Source organism: Urocitellus parryii, chromosome 6 (genome assembly GCF_045843805.1).
Source record: "Urocitellus parryii isolate mUroPar1 chromosome 6, mUroPar1.hap1, whole genome shotgun sequence".
Lineage (NCBI taxonomy): Eukaryota > Metazoa > Chordata > Mammalia > Rodentia > Sciuridae > Urocitellus > Urocitellus parryii.
Window position 1 is genome coordinate 72,100,230 of NC_135536.1, and position 20,548 is coordinate 72,120,777.

At 39.6% G+C, this 20,548-nt stretch overlaps 1 protein-coding gene and 1 non-coding gene across 2 annotated transcripts in view; both read right to left on the reverse strand.

Moving 5' to 3' along the window:
• Window positions 1-352: 352 nt before the first annotated feature.
• The window catches only part of Daam1 (dishevelled associated activator of morphogenesis 1), a 166,314-nt gene continuing 146,118 nt past the window's right edge, over window positions 353-20,548 (reverse strand). The window contains exons 18-25 of the mRNA XM_026410057.2: window positions 16,831-16,937; window positions 15,048-15,136; window positions 13,857-14,025; window positions 10,447-10,554; window positions 9,012-9,072; window positions 6,247-6,378; window positions 3,164-3,334; window positions 353-1,833 (exon numbers count right to left, since the gene is read on the reverse strand). Coding sequence (XP_026265842.1) covers window positions 1,624-1,833; window positions 3,164-3,334; window positions 6,247-6,378; window positions 9,012-9,072; window positions 10,447-10,554; window positions 13,857-14,025; window positions 15,048-15,136; window positions 16,831-16,937 — 1,047 coding nt within the window. The 3' untranslated portion in view covers window positions 353-1,623. The remainder of the gene's footprint in view (window positions 1,834-3,163; window positions 3,335-6,246; window positions 6,379-9,011; window positions 9,073-10,446; window positions 10,555-13,856; window positions 14,026-15,047; window positions 15,137-16,830; window positions 16,938-20,548) is intronic.
• LOC113197636 (small nucleolar RNA SNORD47) lies at window positions 3,895-3,957 on the reverse strand. The gene has a single exon (XR_003302729.1). It is a non-coding gene; the product is annotated as a small nucleolar RNA SNORD47 (small nucleolar RNA).

Here is a 20,548-nt window from a genome sequence, read left to right on the forward strand (position 1 = left end):
TTTAAATAGTATGAGTCCTGTACAGCACGCACATTGATTTTTTTTATTCATCCCTGAATATTCTGATTAGAACGTAAGTTCCTTGTGGGCAGGGACTCTGTCTTGCTCATCACTGTAGATCTACTATGCCTGGTACATAGTAGATACTTAATAAATATTTGTTAGTTGACTGAAGAACTCAATTTAGTGAGTAAATAATGTTCTAGTGCAACAGGAAAAACTACTCTCTCCACAGGAAACCCAACCACGACAGGATAGATAGAAAGAAAAGAGAAAATGTCAGCCCCACCCCACCTCCCGCCCCACTACAAATAAATAAAGCAAAAAAAAAAAAAAAAGTAACAGTCCTCTTTATATATCATATAATTTAAGGATATTGAAAGTTGGTAGGTTAATGGTAAGCATCTATATTTTATTTTCTAATGTTCATTGTTTTTATTCATTTCTCCCTGAGAGCTTTATTTTTTTGGACTGAAATTTTACAGGTAGCTTTACTGACACACAATTTAAAATGACAACATATAACAGCAAACCACTTTAAATATACTCAGAGATAAATAGATCTGGGAATCTCTACTGATGTTGATATTTTGTGACACTCTAAGTGTCCTTTAGTCCAGACCTATATTTACAGAAGATGCAGGTTGTCCTACAAAACAGAAATAGAAAAGACAAAAAAAAAAGGCACCCCATTAAAAATTTTTTTTAAAAAAATCTTTATCCTTTCAGAGAATTCTTCCTTTAAGTCTTGGGTGGAAATTTCTAAGATTTATATATCTATATTGTTAGAACAACAGGTACATTCTGGCAATCTTGTTCATTAACAAGGGCATGGATTGCATTTAGATACTGCTTGTTTTTTGTTTTTGTTTTGTTTTGTTTTTTTTTTTTACCCAAAAGCAATTTAAAGAAATCATCAAGAGCACTTGGCAGAAAACTTGATGAAATTGGGGGAGAAACTGATGTTTAAGCTTTAAATATACAAAAGAATTTTGATTGACATTCTACATAATACAAATTGTGTGCAAGATGTTCTTGATAAACATTTACAGACTGTATCCCCAAATCAACATCAGGAATTTTAAGCTGATCCCATCAATTACTGATGTGATGCTGGAACACCACATTGTCAACTATCAAAAACCATTTTAAATCTATATTCTTCCAACTCCATTTTCACCAATGAAAATAATTTTAAAGTATAGCAAGCTTGGAAACTGGAAAATATTTCACAAGCTTTTTTTTTTTTTTCTTTTTTCTTTTTTTTATGCTAGGGAATGTCTGTCATCTCTTTTAGGAGATAGTTTTGTGCTTCTGAACAGTTACCGTGTTCAGGGAAAGAAAATGAGCCACACTCAATATGAATGCATATGCAAAGGGTTTCTGAGCACGAATGTTAACAGAAAATTTTTATCCATACATAGAGGTCTCCAGACGACACTCAGACTTCTATATACATTTTTAATATACATATACACATACATTTACATACACACACATCCACACACACTCACAGATGAAGGAGGAAATTGCCACTGTTTGGATTGCAAGGCAGTGTAATGGAACGGTCTAGTCACTTCAAAGGGCTGCTACTGAGCTTTTTAGAAAAGTACTTGAGGAAAATTAAAAATTAAGTTTTGTGACCGGTCTCTCTCGGCTGCTGTCTGTCACCTGGTTGGAAATGCGTTTGCGATTCCGTTTTAGTTTAGAAAGGTCTTTGTCAAACACTTCTCCTGAGCGTAAAGCTGAAACGAGGTCATCAAACTCTCCGCTTTCCTCGCTATTCTCTTTAGCTTTTCTTATTTTCCGCTCCCTTTCCCTTTGTTCTTTGAGCTGCAAATAGAAAGAGATACCTTTTAGAGAAGGATTAAGATGTTGTATTTAAAAAAAAATAATAATAAGATGTTGTATTTTGTTTTTGGTGGGGATGAAGTCTGTGACATATGGTAGTGATTTAGTCACACCAAGCTCTGTTCACTTAAGCTGCTAAACTCTCCGGATGACACGAGAAAGGAGTAACTGGGACATGCATAAGATCTGATCGCAGAAATATTATGAATGGTGAAAAAAAAAAAGGACCCTCACCATCTAGATTCTAGGAAAATCTCATTATATATTCTTGTTTATAAAAGAATAATTAGGCAATTCGTGTGTCTGAAATGGAAAAACAAAGTTTACACTATTAAATAGGACCCCCCCACCCCAGGTCCTGCCCAACCCTGGTTTCTTGACGGTACAGAGACTAAAGCAAAACGACCATCAGGCCAAGCCTCCCATCCGTCGCCTGGTCTGCATCTGGCATTGATGTCTGGAACAGGTTGCTGTTATTAAAAGTCAAACAAAACACAGACAATATAGAAAATTTTGATAATTGAGATAAAAAGCATTCTTTATTTGGTTACCAACAGATAACCACTGCTACTGAGCTTTTTAGAAAAGTACTTTTTGGAGCTTTATACTACCACCGTAATTTTCTATGCTAATATTTATTTTACAAACAAAATACAACAAAAATGATTTCATGTGGAAATCATTTTGTAAGCTTTTCTGGATGATTAAATATTCTTTGAAGGCATGTCTTTTAAAAGACATAACAAATATTTTACTAAAGAGCTACTACACCAATGATTACATGATATTCTACAATATTTCACCATGTGGCTATTAGAACCAATGCCCTATTGGTAAATGTTAGATTGTTTTCAGTTTAGAACTAGTATTAAAAAAAAATTGCTGCTTTCTTTGTGCAAATTTGTGATTATTTCATTTTTAATTATTTTTTTTTTAGTTGTCAATGGACCTTTATTTAATCAATTTATTTATGTATCTATATGTGTGCTGAGGATTGAACCCAGTGCTTCACACATGCTAGGCAAGTGCTCCACCACTGAGCTACAACCCCAGGCCCAAATTTGTGATTATTTCCTTAGAGTAATTTCTAAGAAGTGGAGTTCCAGATCAAAGGATCTTGGATGTATTTTTTTTTTCTTTTTTAAGTTTTTGGAGATGTACCCTCAAATTGCCCAAGAGAAATCTGATAAAGTCCCAGGAACTTTCTAGAGAGCACAGCCATGCCCACCTTCTTGCCAGCCCAGTAAGGGCATCTAAAGAGCAAGGCAGCTGAGAACTTCTAGGGCTGGACCTGGTCGAGGATGCCCCTCACCTGTGCCTCCATGCGAGCTCGCCGCTCTTCCTCCTCCTTCCTCTTTCTCATGTTCTCATTCTCTTGCTTCGCTTCTGACACAGCTTGAAGGAACTGATCAAAAATGCCGAAGAACTCATCCGGCTGTATTTTGCCAGCCTCTTCCCCAAAGTGCTTCACTGCTTTGGTGAACTGGAGAAAAGAAGATTTTTAAGAAGCTCAGGGTGTTTTAAGAGAATTAAATGGAAATTTCCCTAGAAGGACAAAAGCTCAAACAGAATCAAACATAACTTAACAGATTTTAGCAGGCCCATTTTACCTTCAGCAGCTGAACATGTCTGTGAATCCCTTCTAAAGTGAGAATTTTAACATGCCTCAAATTTGGAAACCATTTTATTCCTTTCCACCTCATTTCAGCTTCACATCTAAGATTACCTCCTATGACTTTTTATTAACTAAACAATAGTAAAAACAAGAAAGCAAAATATTGAAGGGCAGAACACCCAAGACACAAAAACTAATAGCAAGCTCAGCAGGGGTAGGAAACCTTGTACTTTTAACTTGTCTTTGAAGTAGTTTAATATCATTTATTGGTGCCATATGGTGAATATGGAAAGCAAATGGGATCCAGTACTTCTTAGTTGCTTTTCCTAATCATAAATAATGTTGGTATTGTTATAATATTTCCAGGGTCCTAATTAGAAAACAATAACTGATTATGGAGTCACTCCTGCAACCCCCATTTTTTTTTTAACCTCAGTATCAAAATGGAATGGTTTTAACATTCATTTGGCAGAATCATTACATCACTGGTTGCAACCTCTTACTTTTGACTGAGAAAAATAATTTTATTTCAACCCTTTATCCCAGAAAGCCTTTCAGTATCAAATCTTTCTAAAACTGCCAAAACGTAAAATATTAAGGGAAAACTTAAAAAATTTAAATTTAAATATATAGTAACAAAAGAAGAACATCTAGTTTCTTTTTAAAAGTTTCAACTGTTTCTCTTTTCAGTTCTTTCAGTAGTCCATAACTCAGGACAATCCACTTTCAACTGTCTGCATTATGATAACCACATTCAAGGCCAGTTGGGCAGTTTTTTCTGTAAGGGTCTGAGGCTTCTAGGCCTCAACTACCAAGGACAGTGCTCCCAGCTTCAAAGACAAATGAATTTTCTTTCTCTATGCCTAATCACTCACTTAAGATTTTTCAGACTTTATTTAGACCATGACAAATTTTTGAAGTTTGCTCAAACTCAAAAAAGTTTCTAATTGATTTTACTTGCCTTTATTATATTGCTGTTTTTCAGATATTTTGATAATACTATGGAGCTTAATGGGAACGTTTTCAATATTCTTAAAAAAGCCAATTTCAGCTAAAGTTATGCATCTATATAGATATAAATATTTACATGACATTTCATAATTAATATTTTAAAATTTATAGTATTTTAAAACCATTTTTCCTTTTTACTGTGGAGTTATTTTCAATATTTTACTTATATGGAAATTTTCTATTATTAAAAAGGGCCCTTTAGGGGAAAACATAACGTTCTTCACGCACCACATTATAGTGCTCTGGCTTGCTCCGTGGTTTTATAAGGTAATTTCTAAAAGTTCTGGTATGAACAAAATTGCAATAAACAGTCGACAACTGAGTTTCTAAAACATTTAAGTTCATGCACTTCAAAGCATCCTGAATGATCTTGTTATCTTTAGGAATTCTAGTGATGATGAAATCATATGTATTTTAGTCTCAGAAATCTGAAGGAAACTAGGGCTAGATTAAAGTCCCCTACCCCCAACACAAAGTAGGTTTCATAAGTGTGTGTGCCTATAAATGTGTTTAAATAAAAACAAACTATCCAGTTTTCTCTTATAAAAATGTTTGCGCTCCTTGAGGAGGTAGGTACTTTGCTGGGGTATCAGGGCAGGAGGTGATTCTTCCTTTAGAGTGCACCCTCCAAAGTGGTAGATCCCACAAAAAGTAGGAATGGAGGCTTTCACAGTGAAGGTTCAAACCAAGGTTGTTGCATCATTTGACTGATTTCCAGTGTGGGATATTAGAGGTTGGACCTCAGAAAGGAGCAGTCACTTGAACATATATAATCTTCTCATTTATTTCATGAGGCTGAAGAGTGAGTTTACTGTTGAGATTAGTTGGCACTTGTGAACACAGTCCACTTCTGAACTTGAACCAGTGTCTGTATACCCTTACGTGACCAATCATCCACACCTACAACTCAACAGGACCACAGAAAAATGACAGGAACTACTCAAGTTTGGAAGGAAAGATTGAAGTAAAAGAACAGCGTGGTGGCAAATGAGAGATGGGTCAAGCTGAAGAACTCCATGGCATATGGTAGGGGCTTAACATCACTTAAAAAAAATGAGAAGCGGAGAAAAACAGAATGTGTACCTGAGTATGTACATTAAAGAAGAAATAATTCGGGTGGGGGAGGGAGAGAGAACAAGGGTATTGAGGCTTACTTAAAAGTCTTGGTTAGCTGCAATGAAAACTTTCTCCACAGGAAAATAAAATTTGAAATAGCAAGAATCATAAAAAGAAATGTCTTGCTAAAACTAATAAACCAAAAACCAACAACAAAAACAACCACTTGTCATGAGACTGTGAACTAATATGCATCCAATTTAATGAGTTTTGCTGGTAGTGTCCTGTCTTCTTAAAGTTCTCCAACAAGTATATGCCTAAAGAGGTCTGAAGCATGTGGCCTTAGTTATACCTGCTCCTGTTCTTCATCTATTCTAGTTTCCAGAGATAAGCACATGAATCCAAAAGCAAGCAAGAGAAAAATATCAGTATTTACTGTTTTTATACCATCAAAGCCTTCAAGATCTTGCTAACCTAAAGGTAACACAGACCATTTAGGCAACAAGGATGTGTTTCAATGAATTACAGTCCTAGAGATGAAAATCCACCCAAGCAATGAACAACAATGGAATCTGGAAAACAATTATCTGCTATTTTATTTCCTGAACCATGATATTTGGATCCCATTCCTGCTGTTCCCCAAAAAGCATCATATCTGAAAGTAACAAGTGAAAACCCAGCCCAGTCAAACAGTGTGCTAGAGGGAAATTTACCAGGTCTTTAGCTTCTGCTAGAAGATCTTCAACATCGGAGAAGCTGAAGCTGGCTAAGGTGATGAACTGGCTGACAACGGAAACAAACTTATCTCCAGGCTGCGAGGGCTGAGACTTCTGATATTCCAGTTCCTTAAACAAAGGAAATGGAGAATGATAACGTAGGCTTCAAATATAGGCACACTTTGTCTCTTATCCTATATTCCTCAAATTTAATCACTCAGCATGGACAACACATCTAAAATATCTTGTCATACTCTAGCTTCCCCTATCCTTGCTCACACCATGCCAGAGACAGGGCCCTGTACATGTGCATTTTATAAAACAGCAATTTAACCAATTATCTGAATATTTTCTCAGTGCTATCTCTTATTCTTACTTTAGAAGGTAAGCAAAAAACTAATAGAAGTTAAACAAATAACAAATAAGCAAATTGGATTCAAAGGGATTGTGAGTGAACGTAAGAGACTTTTGATATTCTGTACTCAGAGTTCTAGTGGCTTGTTTTTTTCTTTTTTCCTTTTCTGCCAAATCTATTTACTTCTTAAACCAGGGTATCTAGGTCAGTAGAATTCCAGTTGTAGAGTCAGACACCATAATCACCTACCATTTGTTTTCCTGTCCATACCATCAGGTTTTTGTGAATAGGCAGACAGAATAACTAGTTTCTTGTTAATTTTCTATATTCTCCATTAACATGTTAATGAACATACCGGTGATTCACACCAAATTTCAATAATTAATTTCTACCGTTGCAAGATACCCTTTCTTACTGAATGCCTACAGCACTTCCATGAGTAAGGCATCTTGATCCCCATCAAGTAGGTGCACCTACTGACTTAACTCGATCCCCTTATTTTATTTATTTATTTTTTTGGCACCTGGTTTAGCAAAGAGATTACGAAGCAGGAGTCACAGGCTGTGAATTCTGACTCAGCTTTCCCCATGGCAAGATGCTCTGGGCCTCAGTGGCTTCATTTTTCAAAGGAGGGGGGAATATCCACCTCAACTAGAGGATCAGTGAAATTTTAGAAAAGAAAACTTAAAAAGGTTGGAGCTGACTCTCACTGGAAGAAACTGACACCATTCTAGTACTCTGGCTGGAAAGTGTAAGTGCATGCTGGATATAGGGATGGGAAAGCCATCTCTGTGTGTTTCATTAATGTATTATTTTTAAAATTCCATCTCTGATATCTTTAAACAATATAATTATTTGGGCAATTAATTGCACAATTAGGACACATGAATATTTGGGCAGGGCACACTCTACCTCGCAGTGTTGTCTTTCGAGGCTACACCTTGACATTTAAGCTGCCAGGGGGAGCAGAAGGCTCCTTCAGCGCCTTTTCTATGCAGAATGTGATGTAGTACTTATGACCCAGAGGATGCAGAGACTCAGCAACACTCTCCCTTAAAAAATTCAAAACCAGGACTTCCTTGAAACATGGCCCCTCCATCTCCCTGGCCTTGGTCTGAGTTAATTCAAATGCAAGGGTCTGAAAGTCCATTATCAGGCTCAGGACTGTCAACTGCCATCCTAGTCTCCAGAAAGTTCCCATGGGGAGGAAAAAGCACCTGAGTGAAGGTTATTAAACATGCCTTGCCCAAAGTGCCCTGATCCAGCCTGGTCTTTCTCTGAAGGCTGGGGAGGACTGTCTATGTGTTCTACAACACAGGGGCTAAGAGAAAGAGTTTACTTTTAGCACCTCCAACCCTTGTCCTGCAAAACCCCAAACAACTCTTATATGCTCCTAAATTTATAAAAACAAAAATTTAGATGTTATGATTTTAACCTTTTATAAGTAGCATGCCTTAAATGAATTCAATACTCTCTATGGCATAATTTTGTGATTAAAAAAAAAGGAGGGAAGGTCTCTGTAGCATTGTGATAAATGATCTGCAAGATATTTAAGAGAGGGGCACCTTTCCAAGTTGCCTGGATCAGTCTCCTTCACCAAGTGCAGGCCAGAGCTAGGCGTCTTCTCCAAAGACAGCTTGCCAATGATCCCCCTTTGGCTGTCTGATTCCCATCCCTGGCCTTTCTTTCACTCAGAGGTAGCGCATTTGCACAGTAACCGCCTGGCGTTATGACATATTTCATTTCTCCCAATCCTCTCTGCCTGTGAGACCAGGTCCAGGTTGTCTCATGTAAACTGGCACAGCCTCCCTCTGTGCATCTATTTGTCCCATTCTCCCTCTGATCTGTGCTAGTCCACAAACCTCCAGACTACCCTCAATCCAGTCCCTTCCTTTAGGCACCTTTGTAATCATTGTGCTTATCTGGCCAGGACACTCTGTGGGGAACTGGCTTCTCTTAATGATTGCAACACTGAAGGGCAAGGATTCCAAATCCTCGTCACCCCTTCCCTTCAGCATGGCCAGCACACCCTAGCATCTGCCTGGTAAATACTTGGCAAAGGACTGGCTCAAAGACAGCAGAGAAGTTCTTTTGCTCTACTGAAGGTAAACATCAGGTAGTAGTAGGACTTGGAAACTGAAAGGGTCCTTGAAGATTGTCTAGCCCAGCTCGCTCATTTGGACAAGGCTTGCCTCCCAGGTAAATTGGTGGTACTCCAGGTCTACTTCCAGCTCCTGCTATAGTGACCCACCACTACCCTCAACTGAGCCACCAAGCTGGACACAATATAAGACCCATTTTGGCTTCTTGGTGATTGCTCTTTTTTTCTTTTTTTTTTTGTGTTGAAAGTCACCAGCACCATGGATGGCAAAGAGACTGGGACTCAGAGAGGGAAACAAATACTCACTGTCTCCACTGCTTTCAAGCCACTTCTCAAGGTACTTATTTCCTTGTCCAGCTCAGTCATGCTGTTGTAAAAGGTAACATTTTAGTAATCAGCATGCGATTTAAATGGATTAAATACATAACGGTTTTAAATATTTCACACTTAGAAGTTCATACCAGTTTATTTTAAATGTTTTTTAAAAAAATTCCCTTCCTTGTTTGGATCTCACAGAAGGACCACATCTTAAATTTATGGAATTTAGGTACAGAATTATGTTTTCTGTTTTCCACAGCCAGCAGGTATATTTTACAGGTTAAAAATAGCAAAAGAGAAATGTCTCCCATGTGTACAGAAATATTTTATGCTTCAGCCTCAAAAAATTCTCTCTCCAGCGAGTTACTATATGTAGAAATACATTTCTTGCCATACTTGGCTCTCTTTGAGAGAGCAAAAGAAACTGGCTTACTCACAATCACATCCATCAATATACGACTTTTCACCAAGGCGCTGGTAATGTATTACAAAGTAATGTCGCATTTCAGTCAGCAATGACTTTTTTTCAAGATTGTACTAACTCATCTTATTTTCATTGCCTTTTACTTTTTATTAGAGAAGGATTCCTGAGCTTCTCCTATATGCTTTCTATTTCATGGCTTTTAAACAACAGAGATTAAAACTTCATTCTTACAGATATTTCACAACAAAGAAACTCACCAATACTTCATTTACTTTAATATTTTATTTTCATGGTGTATTTACATGGTATATTTCTACCCAATTCTACAGAGGGAATAAACTAGCCTGATTATCAGACTTTTCAAAGTCAGAGTTAAAAAAAAAATAAAAAGAGAGAGATGCAGTTTAGATATATGTATATATATTTTTTTTTTAAGAGTCAAAAGTGAGAGGGAAGAACTGTAAGGAAAATTGCCTGCTCTTCAGTCTCTGAAACATGGTGTAAAGTTTCTGGTGAAAGTTTGGCAACTTCCCATTGTATTTTTAGTTTCTTGATCTGCATATAGACTGCTTCCCATTAGAGTGTTGCCTTGGTTTCAGGGAGTGTGTTCATATGTGAAAATTACTAGCAGCACCCTTACATGTTTGTACGTCTCCATTTGCCTAACCACGCATCCTCCTTCAACTTAGGTGGCTCCTTCCTGTGTTTAATAGAACTGCACTTTAAAGGCACCACTGAAACCATATTCTTTTCCTATATTCTTAATAACTCAGAATGTTACATTATATGGACCTAGAAAAATCTGTATTTCAAAACCTTGTAACATTTGAATGATTTGGATACAAATCAAACATTATGTCATGTAATGTTTGGAGGAAAAAAAAACAGAAGGACCCAGGTCATGCAGTTTACCTCATACAATGCTAAGAAACCTTCTCAATGGCTAACCTACAGTCCAGGTGACTGACAGAACTGTAATGATTCACTAAGAGTACTTACTTTACTTTTGCCGCTTGAGGAATATCCCGCAATTCTTCATTTAGATTGAGAACCTTGGGGTATTTATTTTCCACAATAGTTATTAGATAGTGCAAAAGGGTAATGTTCCTACAAGTAAAGAAAGGGAGAGCATTCAACATAATTAATCTGCGTATGATTTATATGCTCAAGTGGCAGAACCCACAGTAATGCTAGACTCCTGCATTAACTTTATAATTTGGAGGTTCCGGTAAGGCAGGGGCTCTCAAAAGCAGAGGAGAATGAGAGCCTAAAAAGAAATGGTTAGGATAAGAATTATATTTTTGGTCTATAATGAGCATCCTTCAAAATCTGGGCAACATCCTTGGTGACAAAAGTGAATCTGAACCATCGCCAATGGAGAGAAGATCAAGTTTACCTTTATAGAAGATCCATCCCCAAATGGGGTGTGCCATGCAAATTCATAGCAAGCAGAATTAGGTGGGCTGGGGTAAGAAGTGAGAGATGTTTCACCCACCAAAGAGAGTAGCTATTTTCAAGTCTAGAAGTACTTGAAATACTTTTCAAGTCTAAAAACCAACTCACTGATAACCATTATTACTCAAGATTTCATCCAAAGGGCAGACAGAAAGTTAGAAAGTCTCCTATTTCAGGGCTGAACCTGGAAGTGGGCCATAACTGTGCCATCAAGTATATGACATCCTCGCAGCTGTGAATACAGTTCTACTTTTAGCAACACTTCAGCTCTTAACTGCATAACCCTTAGTACTTAAAACGGTTGGCTGTGCCAATTCCCTCTCTAGTGGTGAGGGTGGTGACAGGGCTGAACCCTGACTGACCCGGATTGAAAAGGGTGGGGGGAGTGTCTGATAACACTATCAGGCAAAGCTGTGTTAGTCTGGTCCTGCTGTCACCAACTCTGCTGCACATTACAATCACCTGGGCTCCAGATGCCTGGGCCAATCCCAAAGGCTCATTTAATTGGAATAAGGTGGGGCCAGGCATAGATGTTTGTTAAAATTCCCTGGTGACTCTAATATGCTGCTAGCACCAAGAACTAATCTACTGAAGTTTCCATAACCAGGAGGATACAAATGCATTTCTCTAGAAGCATTTCTATAATATGGGTAGTTTGCTAATTTGCAACACTAAATAATAATATTCCTGCCCACATCTAGCCAAAGTGAATCAGAATTGCCATTTTCTTTCCTATATCCATGAAAAGCATTTCTGATTATGCTTGCAGCTTCATACAGATGATACATTCCTATTCCTCAGTTAAGGACTCATATTTTTAAAAATTCCTTTATTTTTCTTCAATAATCAGAAAACAGTTGCCCGGCAAATCAAAATAGTGGCCAATAATTCTGCCCACTTAGGATTCCAGCATTCAGCCATGTCCTCCACCTGCATTCGGCTGTTCATAAAACCTACCTATCTGCCCTGGTGCCTCTCACCTAAGGCGTAACAGGAGGGAACGAAATGCCAGATACCATCACAGGAAAGAGTAATGCTACTTTTCTCCATTTTCATAGAAAAATACTTTGTTATTTAGAGCAATTGAGATAACTTTAACTATACAGACCTTTCTTATTGCAGAAAGCCTTGAAATCAGGTCAGACATTTATGCATTTGTTTGCTATCCAAATAACACCCCATTTGACTAAATAAATACAAATTCTTGAAGAATGAACAACTAAACAGCCACACATTTGACTACTCCCTGATGGTCACCAGGAGCTTGAGGCTTCCCTGCTGACTGTGTCACCATTAAGCAGTTTGGTGATATCCAGCTGAACAAGTGTTGAATGTGTGGCTGCTCAATGGCTAGGTGCTACATTAGGCACTGTGGTATAGTCACACTGATGCTACATTTGGGGACGAAATATTCACAGGCAGAAAAAGGAAAAAGAAAGATCAGAAAATGTTTTGATTTGTTCTTTGAAAAGGTTTGTTCATTAGATAAATTCTATAGCAAGCTAAATGAGTCAATAATCACATAAATACGAGGTTATTGGTGAGTGTGTGAGTGTGTGATCTGCCTCTGTGTGTGCATGCATATGCAGCCGAAGAGAACATTCTTTCTTAAAAAGGTCACTGCTCCTAATATGCAAATCAGAGACTGCCAGTCCCTGGTCCAACCTCCAAATAAGACCCATCTGTTGGCAAGGGCAGAATTATAGACAAACCAACAGAACAGGTGTTAAAGACCTGTGAGGCCAAATTCCTTGCTTGGGGTGACCTTAGGCAAGCATTTTATCTGACAAACAGTTGATAACAGATTTGGCTTGTGAATTTCACAGGCTGTTGTGACCATGAAATGTGAAAGTGCTCTGAAAAGGATCAAGTCCTCACATTAAAAGTTAGGTGGCAAAGCTATAATACAACAGCTGCTCTTCATCACTCCTTCTCTCCATGATACAAAAATGACAGCTTAGCCCACTTCCTATTTCTTCTAAGATGGATTGAGAGTTGCCATATGCTATGCTTCACTAACTCTATTGAAAATATAGGGTAAAAAGCCTCATTAGCTGGGAATAATTAGGATGAACAGCCAATACCCCTAAAAAGATTTGGGTGCAGAGCAGCTTACCTTAGAAACAATTGTGTAAGTTCCTTTGAAGTCAGTGAGAACCTTGGAGAAACAAAGCTCTCAGGGAAACTAGAGTTAATATGTGTAATGACCCTACCTGCCATCGACACAAGAGCATTTTCATGTCTTGGTGTTTCTAACCAGAGTCTGTTCACCTAAACTGCAGCGCTGGACACTTTCTAGGAAGCATTTTAATGAGTCTTGGGATGAGCAGCTGAATACCAATGGCCAAAATGCATTTATGCATCACAAGTTTTTCGGATAGCTGTTAGCGCCAATGTGTGAAAGGAAAACATAATCTAAAAACCCAGTGAACTTCACCTTCCCAGCATCGGCTATCAAGTTTTCCTTCTCTCTGGAATATAGCTCTCTATGGAGCAGTAGTGACTAGGGAGCCATGGGGAGACTTCCAGAAAGCTAGTGGTATTCTGCTTCTTATCTTGGTCATACAAGTGTACTCAATTTCTCAAAATTCATCAAGATGTACATTTATGCTTAGTGACGTCTCTTTAGTGTAATATACTATAATTAAAAAGTTTACAAAAAAAGAGACAGGGCTAATTAAAAAGAAATCTGAAATAGATGGTATCCCTATACATTGAAAATGGATGAAGGATAACTGCCCCCCCCCCCCCCCCCCCCCCGTCCACCCCACCCGAACTTGGGGGATGCCCATGGTTATGAGAGAGAAGGGAGTTCATGTGGGAGAAGAGTATTGACAAAGAGAAGTTCAAGCTGGAGATTGGAGTGTCACGGAGGCCAAGGAGGATCAGAAAGAACAACTCAAGCCCTACCTAAGCACCCAGATGCTGTTAGTGTTGGAAGATTCTACACTTACTTGTCAATACTGGATTTTGTGTCAGCAATCTTGTTGAGGCTGGAAATCTTGAATCCATAGGCATTGCCTCTTTGGCCTTTATTCATGTAATTTCCAAATGCCAAAACCACCTCCAGCAACTGCTTGAGGGCGCCACTCCTGAATACTTCTTCTGAGCCAGAACGAATTGCTTCAAAACAAAATGCGAAAACACAACTATTATCACCAGCACTTTCAGTGATACCTCTCCTAAATTGACTTACTGTGACAAATATTGAAGATGTAAAACTGGGTCATTAGACTGCCAAGGAACACTTTCAAAACATCTAAACCCGAAGCAAAGGATAAGGGGACAACTAAAACAGCTAAAAGTTCCACAGATGGCTATTGATTTGTCTCCTTTCTCAGTTCTTTTCTGGTCTGACTCACCAACCTTGAGCTTTTAGAATACATGGAATAGCAACTCTTCAACATTCCTTTGCAAACACTTTCAAGCCTGGTGTGAGTCAGATCAGTAGGATTACTGATCAATTCCACTGATAAAGAACTGATCAAATATGTTACATGTTCTAGTTTGCAGGTGTCAAAACAGGGATTGAAGCTCAAGCAGACTCTGATTCTAGTTCATATTCTGTAACTGTGTTTTCTGGTGGCCTCGCCCACATCTAAAATATTTAAAAACTTAACAGCCTCAAATCTACCCTTAGAAAAATGTGCTAAGGCCCTGTTGCAAGAAAGCTAATTGCAGGTTTAATGTTAGTAATGGTCAAATTCATTTCTTAGCTACACCCATGTGGTCAAAAGCCCAGCCATGCAGTTGAACTCAGGAGGTATGCTAGGCCAGGCCAGCATGCCAAGTGCTGACCTTAAGTAATTGTCCATTGGAAGTTCAAGTTTACATTTTTTTTTAAACCAGGGGCACTTTATCACTGAGCTACATCTCTAGTCCTCTTCATTTTTTATTATGAGATAAGGTCTCGCTGAATTTCTGTGGTTAGCCTGGAATTTGTGATCCTCCCGCCCAGTCACTGGGATTTACAGGTATGCAACATGGTGCCCAGCTGTCCATCAGAATTTCCAAAGATTTCAAGCAAAAAAAAAAAAAAAAAAAACAACACCACAGGGGCCCTGATTACTATGCTCATTTGGATGGAACTTGTAAATGGGCACTTAAGACAAACATCGCTCCCAACCTAGGAGGCTCTGCTTTACCTTCTACTTTGGGTTTCACTTCTGCCACGCGCTCTGCAAACTTCTTTTTGAAGTACAGCGATTGCAGTCTTTGCTGGTAATGATTGATTCTGTAAGACCAAGCATGCACTGATCAGCATTCACTAAATACAAGAGCCCATTTCTGCACTGGATATTTGGGCCATTGTCCCAGAGCCCTTAGCTCCAACCAAATAAGGCAACTGCTGAAGAAAGGGAGAGCCAGCTGCTGTTGCTAAAGCCCCCTTCATTTCCTCAGAGTGCCAACAGCTTGAACGTACAAGAGATGAAAGGAATAAAGGTGTAAGGGCTCTTCACTATTGCAAATAAAAGGCAGTTTCCCAAGTTGACCTTTTCACAAAATTTGGCTTTTGGCCAAACTCTAAAGACCTGTCTCCAGCATGCTGCCCCTCCATCAATCCTCTCCTCACTCTCATTCCCAAACCTTCCTTTTTTCTTCACAATTAGCTCCTATCTGTTCCCCTCAGGGATGGCAAGCTTTGCCTTCTCAGGCAACAACTAGAGAAAATAAGGGTGTACATTGGCCTCTCATCACCACTGAGCTGAGCTGTCTTATTACTGGGGGTTAGAGTAGGCCTTCTGAAGTCAGTGCCTAAACCACTTATGGTAGAAGTTTCAGTTCAACAGATCAGGGATCAGCCCCTCCTCCACAACTATATGATATAATTTAACAGACTTGAGTGGGCAGCCCAGGTACTCCTTGTATTAGGTGACCTTGAGCAAGTACCAAAACTCCTCTGAGTCTCGTTTCCCTTGATGGTAGGTGGAATAAAATACCTCTGTCCCTGGGATCCCCCCAGGCAAGTCTAAGAAGAAGGTTAAATGAGATGGTACATGCAAAGATCTAGATGCTTAATAAGTGGTAGGTATTGCAGGTGGCTATTTACTTGTCTCTACTGAAGATTGTTGGGTGTATCTGTCAAAATTTCAAAGTCATTCTTTGTCTGACATTAGTACACAAAATGGCAAATTGTGATAGAAGAAGAACATCAAAAAATAAGTCTGGACATGGCAGGAATGCAGAGTGAGAGATGTGTTCCCCTTGGCTGCATTTTTAGGCCTTTAGCACTGAGGGGAAGAACTGCCCTGAGGTTCACTGAGAGTTTCAGGACCATTGCTCCTTCTCTAATGCAGAATCAATTTGCTAGGCCTGGAATGACAAATAGACTCAGCTCACACGCCAAACCCAATTATGAGGCAGAGACTGCCTCAGGGCTTTCTGGAGAACGGCTCAGAAAGCTTGCCAATGCTCCGCTCTGTGGGAAGAGTGCCACGATTGATTAGTGATGTCTGCATGTGTCATGATTTGACACTCAGACCCTGGCCATTCAGTTATGGCAGCACCAGGTTGACATTAACAGAGTCTGATCATTTTTCTTTTTCTATCTTATAATAATCTTGAGATGCCAAGGTACTAGGATGTATGAATACTGTCCCCTAAACTCAAATTGGTGAGTACTGACTGGAACTAGGAAAGTTAAGGCTTGCTAAGACCAAAGTACATAAGCCAAAGGGGCCCAGAAATAGAGATGGTTGTGAAAAAAAAAAACAAAACAAAAAACAAAACAAAACAGCCCTGATCCTGGCTCATCCCTGGGCAAGAACTCACATAAACCGAACAATCAAATTCCACATAGACTTAAAAAGATTTTAGAATTTAAAAAAGCTTTCAGTTGAGCCAGGTTAATTGGCCCAAGCAATTTAATGCGAATTGCCATTACTAGGGTATGAGACATCTTTCATTTTTCGGTATCTTCAAACTCACCGGCTCATCTCAAACAGAAATCGATCAGCCTTGGCCATCCGATCCAATTCATGCTTATGTTCCTCCAACAGGTCAATATCACTTTTTTCAGGAACAAATTTCAAAAGCTAAAAAATACATGCAAATATTAAATCTAAGGTTAATAACTTAAATCTCTGCAGTAAGTTTTCACCATTCTAGTTAATTTGTCCCAATATGAAATTTTAACTTTTGTTTAACATATAAACTCTGCTCACAGGTCTATGTTACAGTAGAAATAATTAAATATTTACATTTTTACTTGAAAGTAGTTAAAAGATTGACATCTGGCACTATCTTATTCTCTACTACCTCTCAAGTAAGAGTTGTGGAAGTTCTCTACCAGAACCCATTTTGCACAGGCCATTAGAAAGAGCTGAGAGATTCAGCCCTCTCATTGAAAGTGATATAACTGAGGACCAGAGAGATTAAGCTACTCACCCAGATTATAAAGCAAGTTTATGTAACTGTCAGAAACAGAACCCAGGTTTCTTTGACTCCTACTTCTATGCTTATTCTATTATATCATGATGGAATGAATGATCCTATTTGCATTTTTCCATTCAATTTGCTTATTTTTCTTCTTATCTAATTACACCTCCTTTATTGTTCCATGTAGAACTAATGAGAGGAACAAAGTGGGATCTGATGTTTTTGACTCCATGCTTTATTTTGGAGGGAGAAATGATCATGGAATGTGGAAAAATAGCAACAATAAAGTTGAAAAAGTACTTCTGTGTGTCTGATTTCCTTTCAGTTTGTATGTATATGTGTAGAATTATGCAAGCATACTATTTTCTAGATCAAATGCCCTTTGATTTTTTTTTTTTTTTTAATTACACTGATCTTCTGAACTCTAAGATCCTCTCTGTAACTTGGTGCTGGCATTGGGTGGTCCCTTTTGTAAGGTTTTCAAATGTTTGTTGGGATTTAGCTGGAAGACTTCAGAAAGAGCAGTGAGCCTGAGTGCTACCAGCAGAGGAAGAGAACTGGAACTATAGAGAAGGAGGCATGGGATTCAAGCTTTCTTTTGAGGGCATTAGGATATCCCTTAAACATCTTATGTAGGAGAATGAGTTTGTACTTTTAAAAGATCAGCATGTTTATGGAATGGAGACGGAAGTAGGAGGGATCAAAATTGTTAGGGTGTCATGAGCAAATAGTTGGTGTAGTCATCCAGGTGAGAGATGGTGGTGGCCTGCATTGGGTGGGGATAGAAGATAGATTTTAGGGCTCTTTAGGAAATTTGAATAGCACTGGCCTGACTTGTAATGGATGAGTTGTAGTAAAATAAGGAGGAAAAGTCAAGGATGAAGCCTGGGCTTCTGGCTCAGGGAAAAATATACAAAGCATAACAAGAAGAAAAGCTGGGAAGTGGCCCAGGGATGAGAAGGTGGGTTTTGTGGTTGCAATTATTTGCAGGAGAACCAAAGAGGGATTTCTAGGAGGTCGTTGGACATATGGGTCTGAAACCCTAAAGAGATGTATTTGGAAGACAAAGTAGTGGTATTGGTTGTAGCAGAAAGGCTACTAAGCTCAGGATATGTGGTGACATAAGTAGGGGAACTGTCCAGAGGAAAACATTCAGGGCTGGAGAGAACCAACAATCAAGGGATGAGGACAAGAGGAGGAGCGGTCAAAGGAAGCAACGGAGAAGGTACAGCTGGAGAGGCCTGTGCGGCACCACAGGGCCAAGGGAACCATGTGACATTGTGGAGCAAGTGGCCACTGGTGTCACATGCCACCAAGAAATGAAAGAAGATAAGGACTGCAAAATGTCCCCTGGCTTTGGCCACAGGGAAGTTGTGAGTGTCCTTGGTGAGAACAGCTTTAGAGAGGTGAGGCAGACAGACTGCGGAGGGTTGATGAAGAGTGACTAGGAGGTGAGTGTGGACAAGCTGTCAACTCTGGCTGGGTCACAGAGAGAGTGAACAGTAGCTGGATGGGTGTGTGCAAATGCATGCACATGTGTGTGTATGTGTATGTGTGTTAAAGGCTGGAAATTCGACACACTAAGAGTTGACAGGGTGAGGTTGAAGATCTAGGGGAGGGGCTGTCAATCCAGCTGGACCCCTGACTAGAAGGAAGGGACTTCGCCAGAGTCTTTTTCCTAAGGAAATGGAAGGGGGGAGGACAGAGGAAAGCTGGTGCCAAGGTGTTCACACAGGTCTGGTGGCCAGGAGCCCTGAGGCATTGCTATTTCAGTGGTCAAATGGTGACATTGGACAGGACATGCAATCTCTTATTCTTCAGAGAACAGAGGGAAGGAAGGCAGTAGGGCAAGGAGAAAAGAGGAGGAACGGGGAAGAGATTTGTTTTTCTAATGCTTACTTTGGATTTTTACCTCCCAGGCAAGGAATCTCAGTTCTAGTCTCTGGGATCCTTTTACCAATTTGCACAGCCCAGTGCCCCAGCTAATTGTGTTGAGCCCACTGGCCAGTGCTCAGGATAACACAACCACGATGTCTCTTTTGCTACTTAACAGGAGCACAATAAGAGACATGCTCAAGAATTGGTCCTCTCAAAGGAAAGTCAAGAAATGCACTGAGTGTAGATAGTTTTAAGAGGGGAATGGAGAGTTAGGCAAACACCTGGGAACAAGGAGAAAGATATGTATTCCAAGGACGACAGCTCATCTGACATCTGAGCGCAGCAGGACAGGAAGGAATGAGCATCCTAATGCAAATCACAAACCTGAGTAAAGAGATGCTGGTATTAACCTGTCTCTGCCAAGAGTGGTCTATGGAAGGAAAGGGAGCAGAGGTACAACAGTAAAATATGGAGGAAAAGGAAGAGCGTGGGAGTTGACCTGAGAGTGAGGCGCTCACAGAATTATCAGGAGAGACCAGGTCAAAAATATCCTTGGCCGGATTCTGCGTCAGTAGACAGATTTTCTTACTTGTGTTTATTTGAAGTACGTTCTATTTGCACTGCAAGCTCTTTTGGCAAGATTTTGGAATCCTTTCCCTCAAGGAGGAATTTTGCTGGATGCAATTTCACAGTAAACAGATCTTGTGGAATTTTAAACATATGACCTTGGCGATAGGGGCTTAAGACAGAAGGAGTAAAGCAGCTTTACACATTGCTCTGTGCTCTGGGTTAGTGACTGGAAGGCAGAGTGACCTGGGAGCTGGGGAGTGAGTTCTGAGGGCCACCAGGCTCTCTATTCTGGGGCAGAGACTGTTCTGATGGTTGTACGGTGAGGGAGGGACGAGAACATGGAGGAGCGAAAAATGCTCTAAAAAAAATGGGGGAAAGCTTTAAAACTACTCATACCCAGAGCCTCCTGGGAGACTTGAGACATAGTCATTAATTATTTTGATAATTAAATCAAACCTCTTGAGGGCAGCATGAAAGTTTTTCTCTGCCAAGTTGTGAGGGTTTTTCCCTAAGACAACTCCAGCTGCAGAGGTTGTAGGGAATGCAGGTCCATTTTGGGGAGAGGGGGATGACGCTGTATGTCACTCCTGCCTCCTGTGTGTCTGAGGCCTTTGAGGACATCAGTGAGGACCATGGAAAATGCACATACAGACAGAAGGACACTCTAGCCAGAGTGGCCTTGTCACCTAGGATCACTTCAGTAATGCAAAAGACCCTTTTCTTCTGCCCTCAGAGCTGAGCATGCCTACAGACAAGGCCCTTCACATGGTCTGGAATCGTGGTCTCTTGGACCCACAGTTGACCTTACATGGTTCTGGCT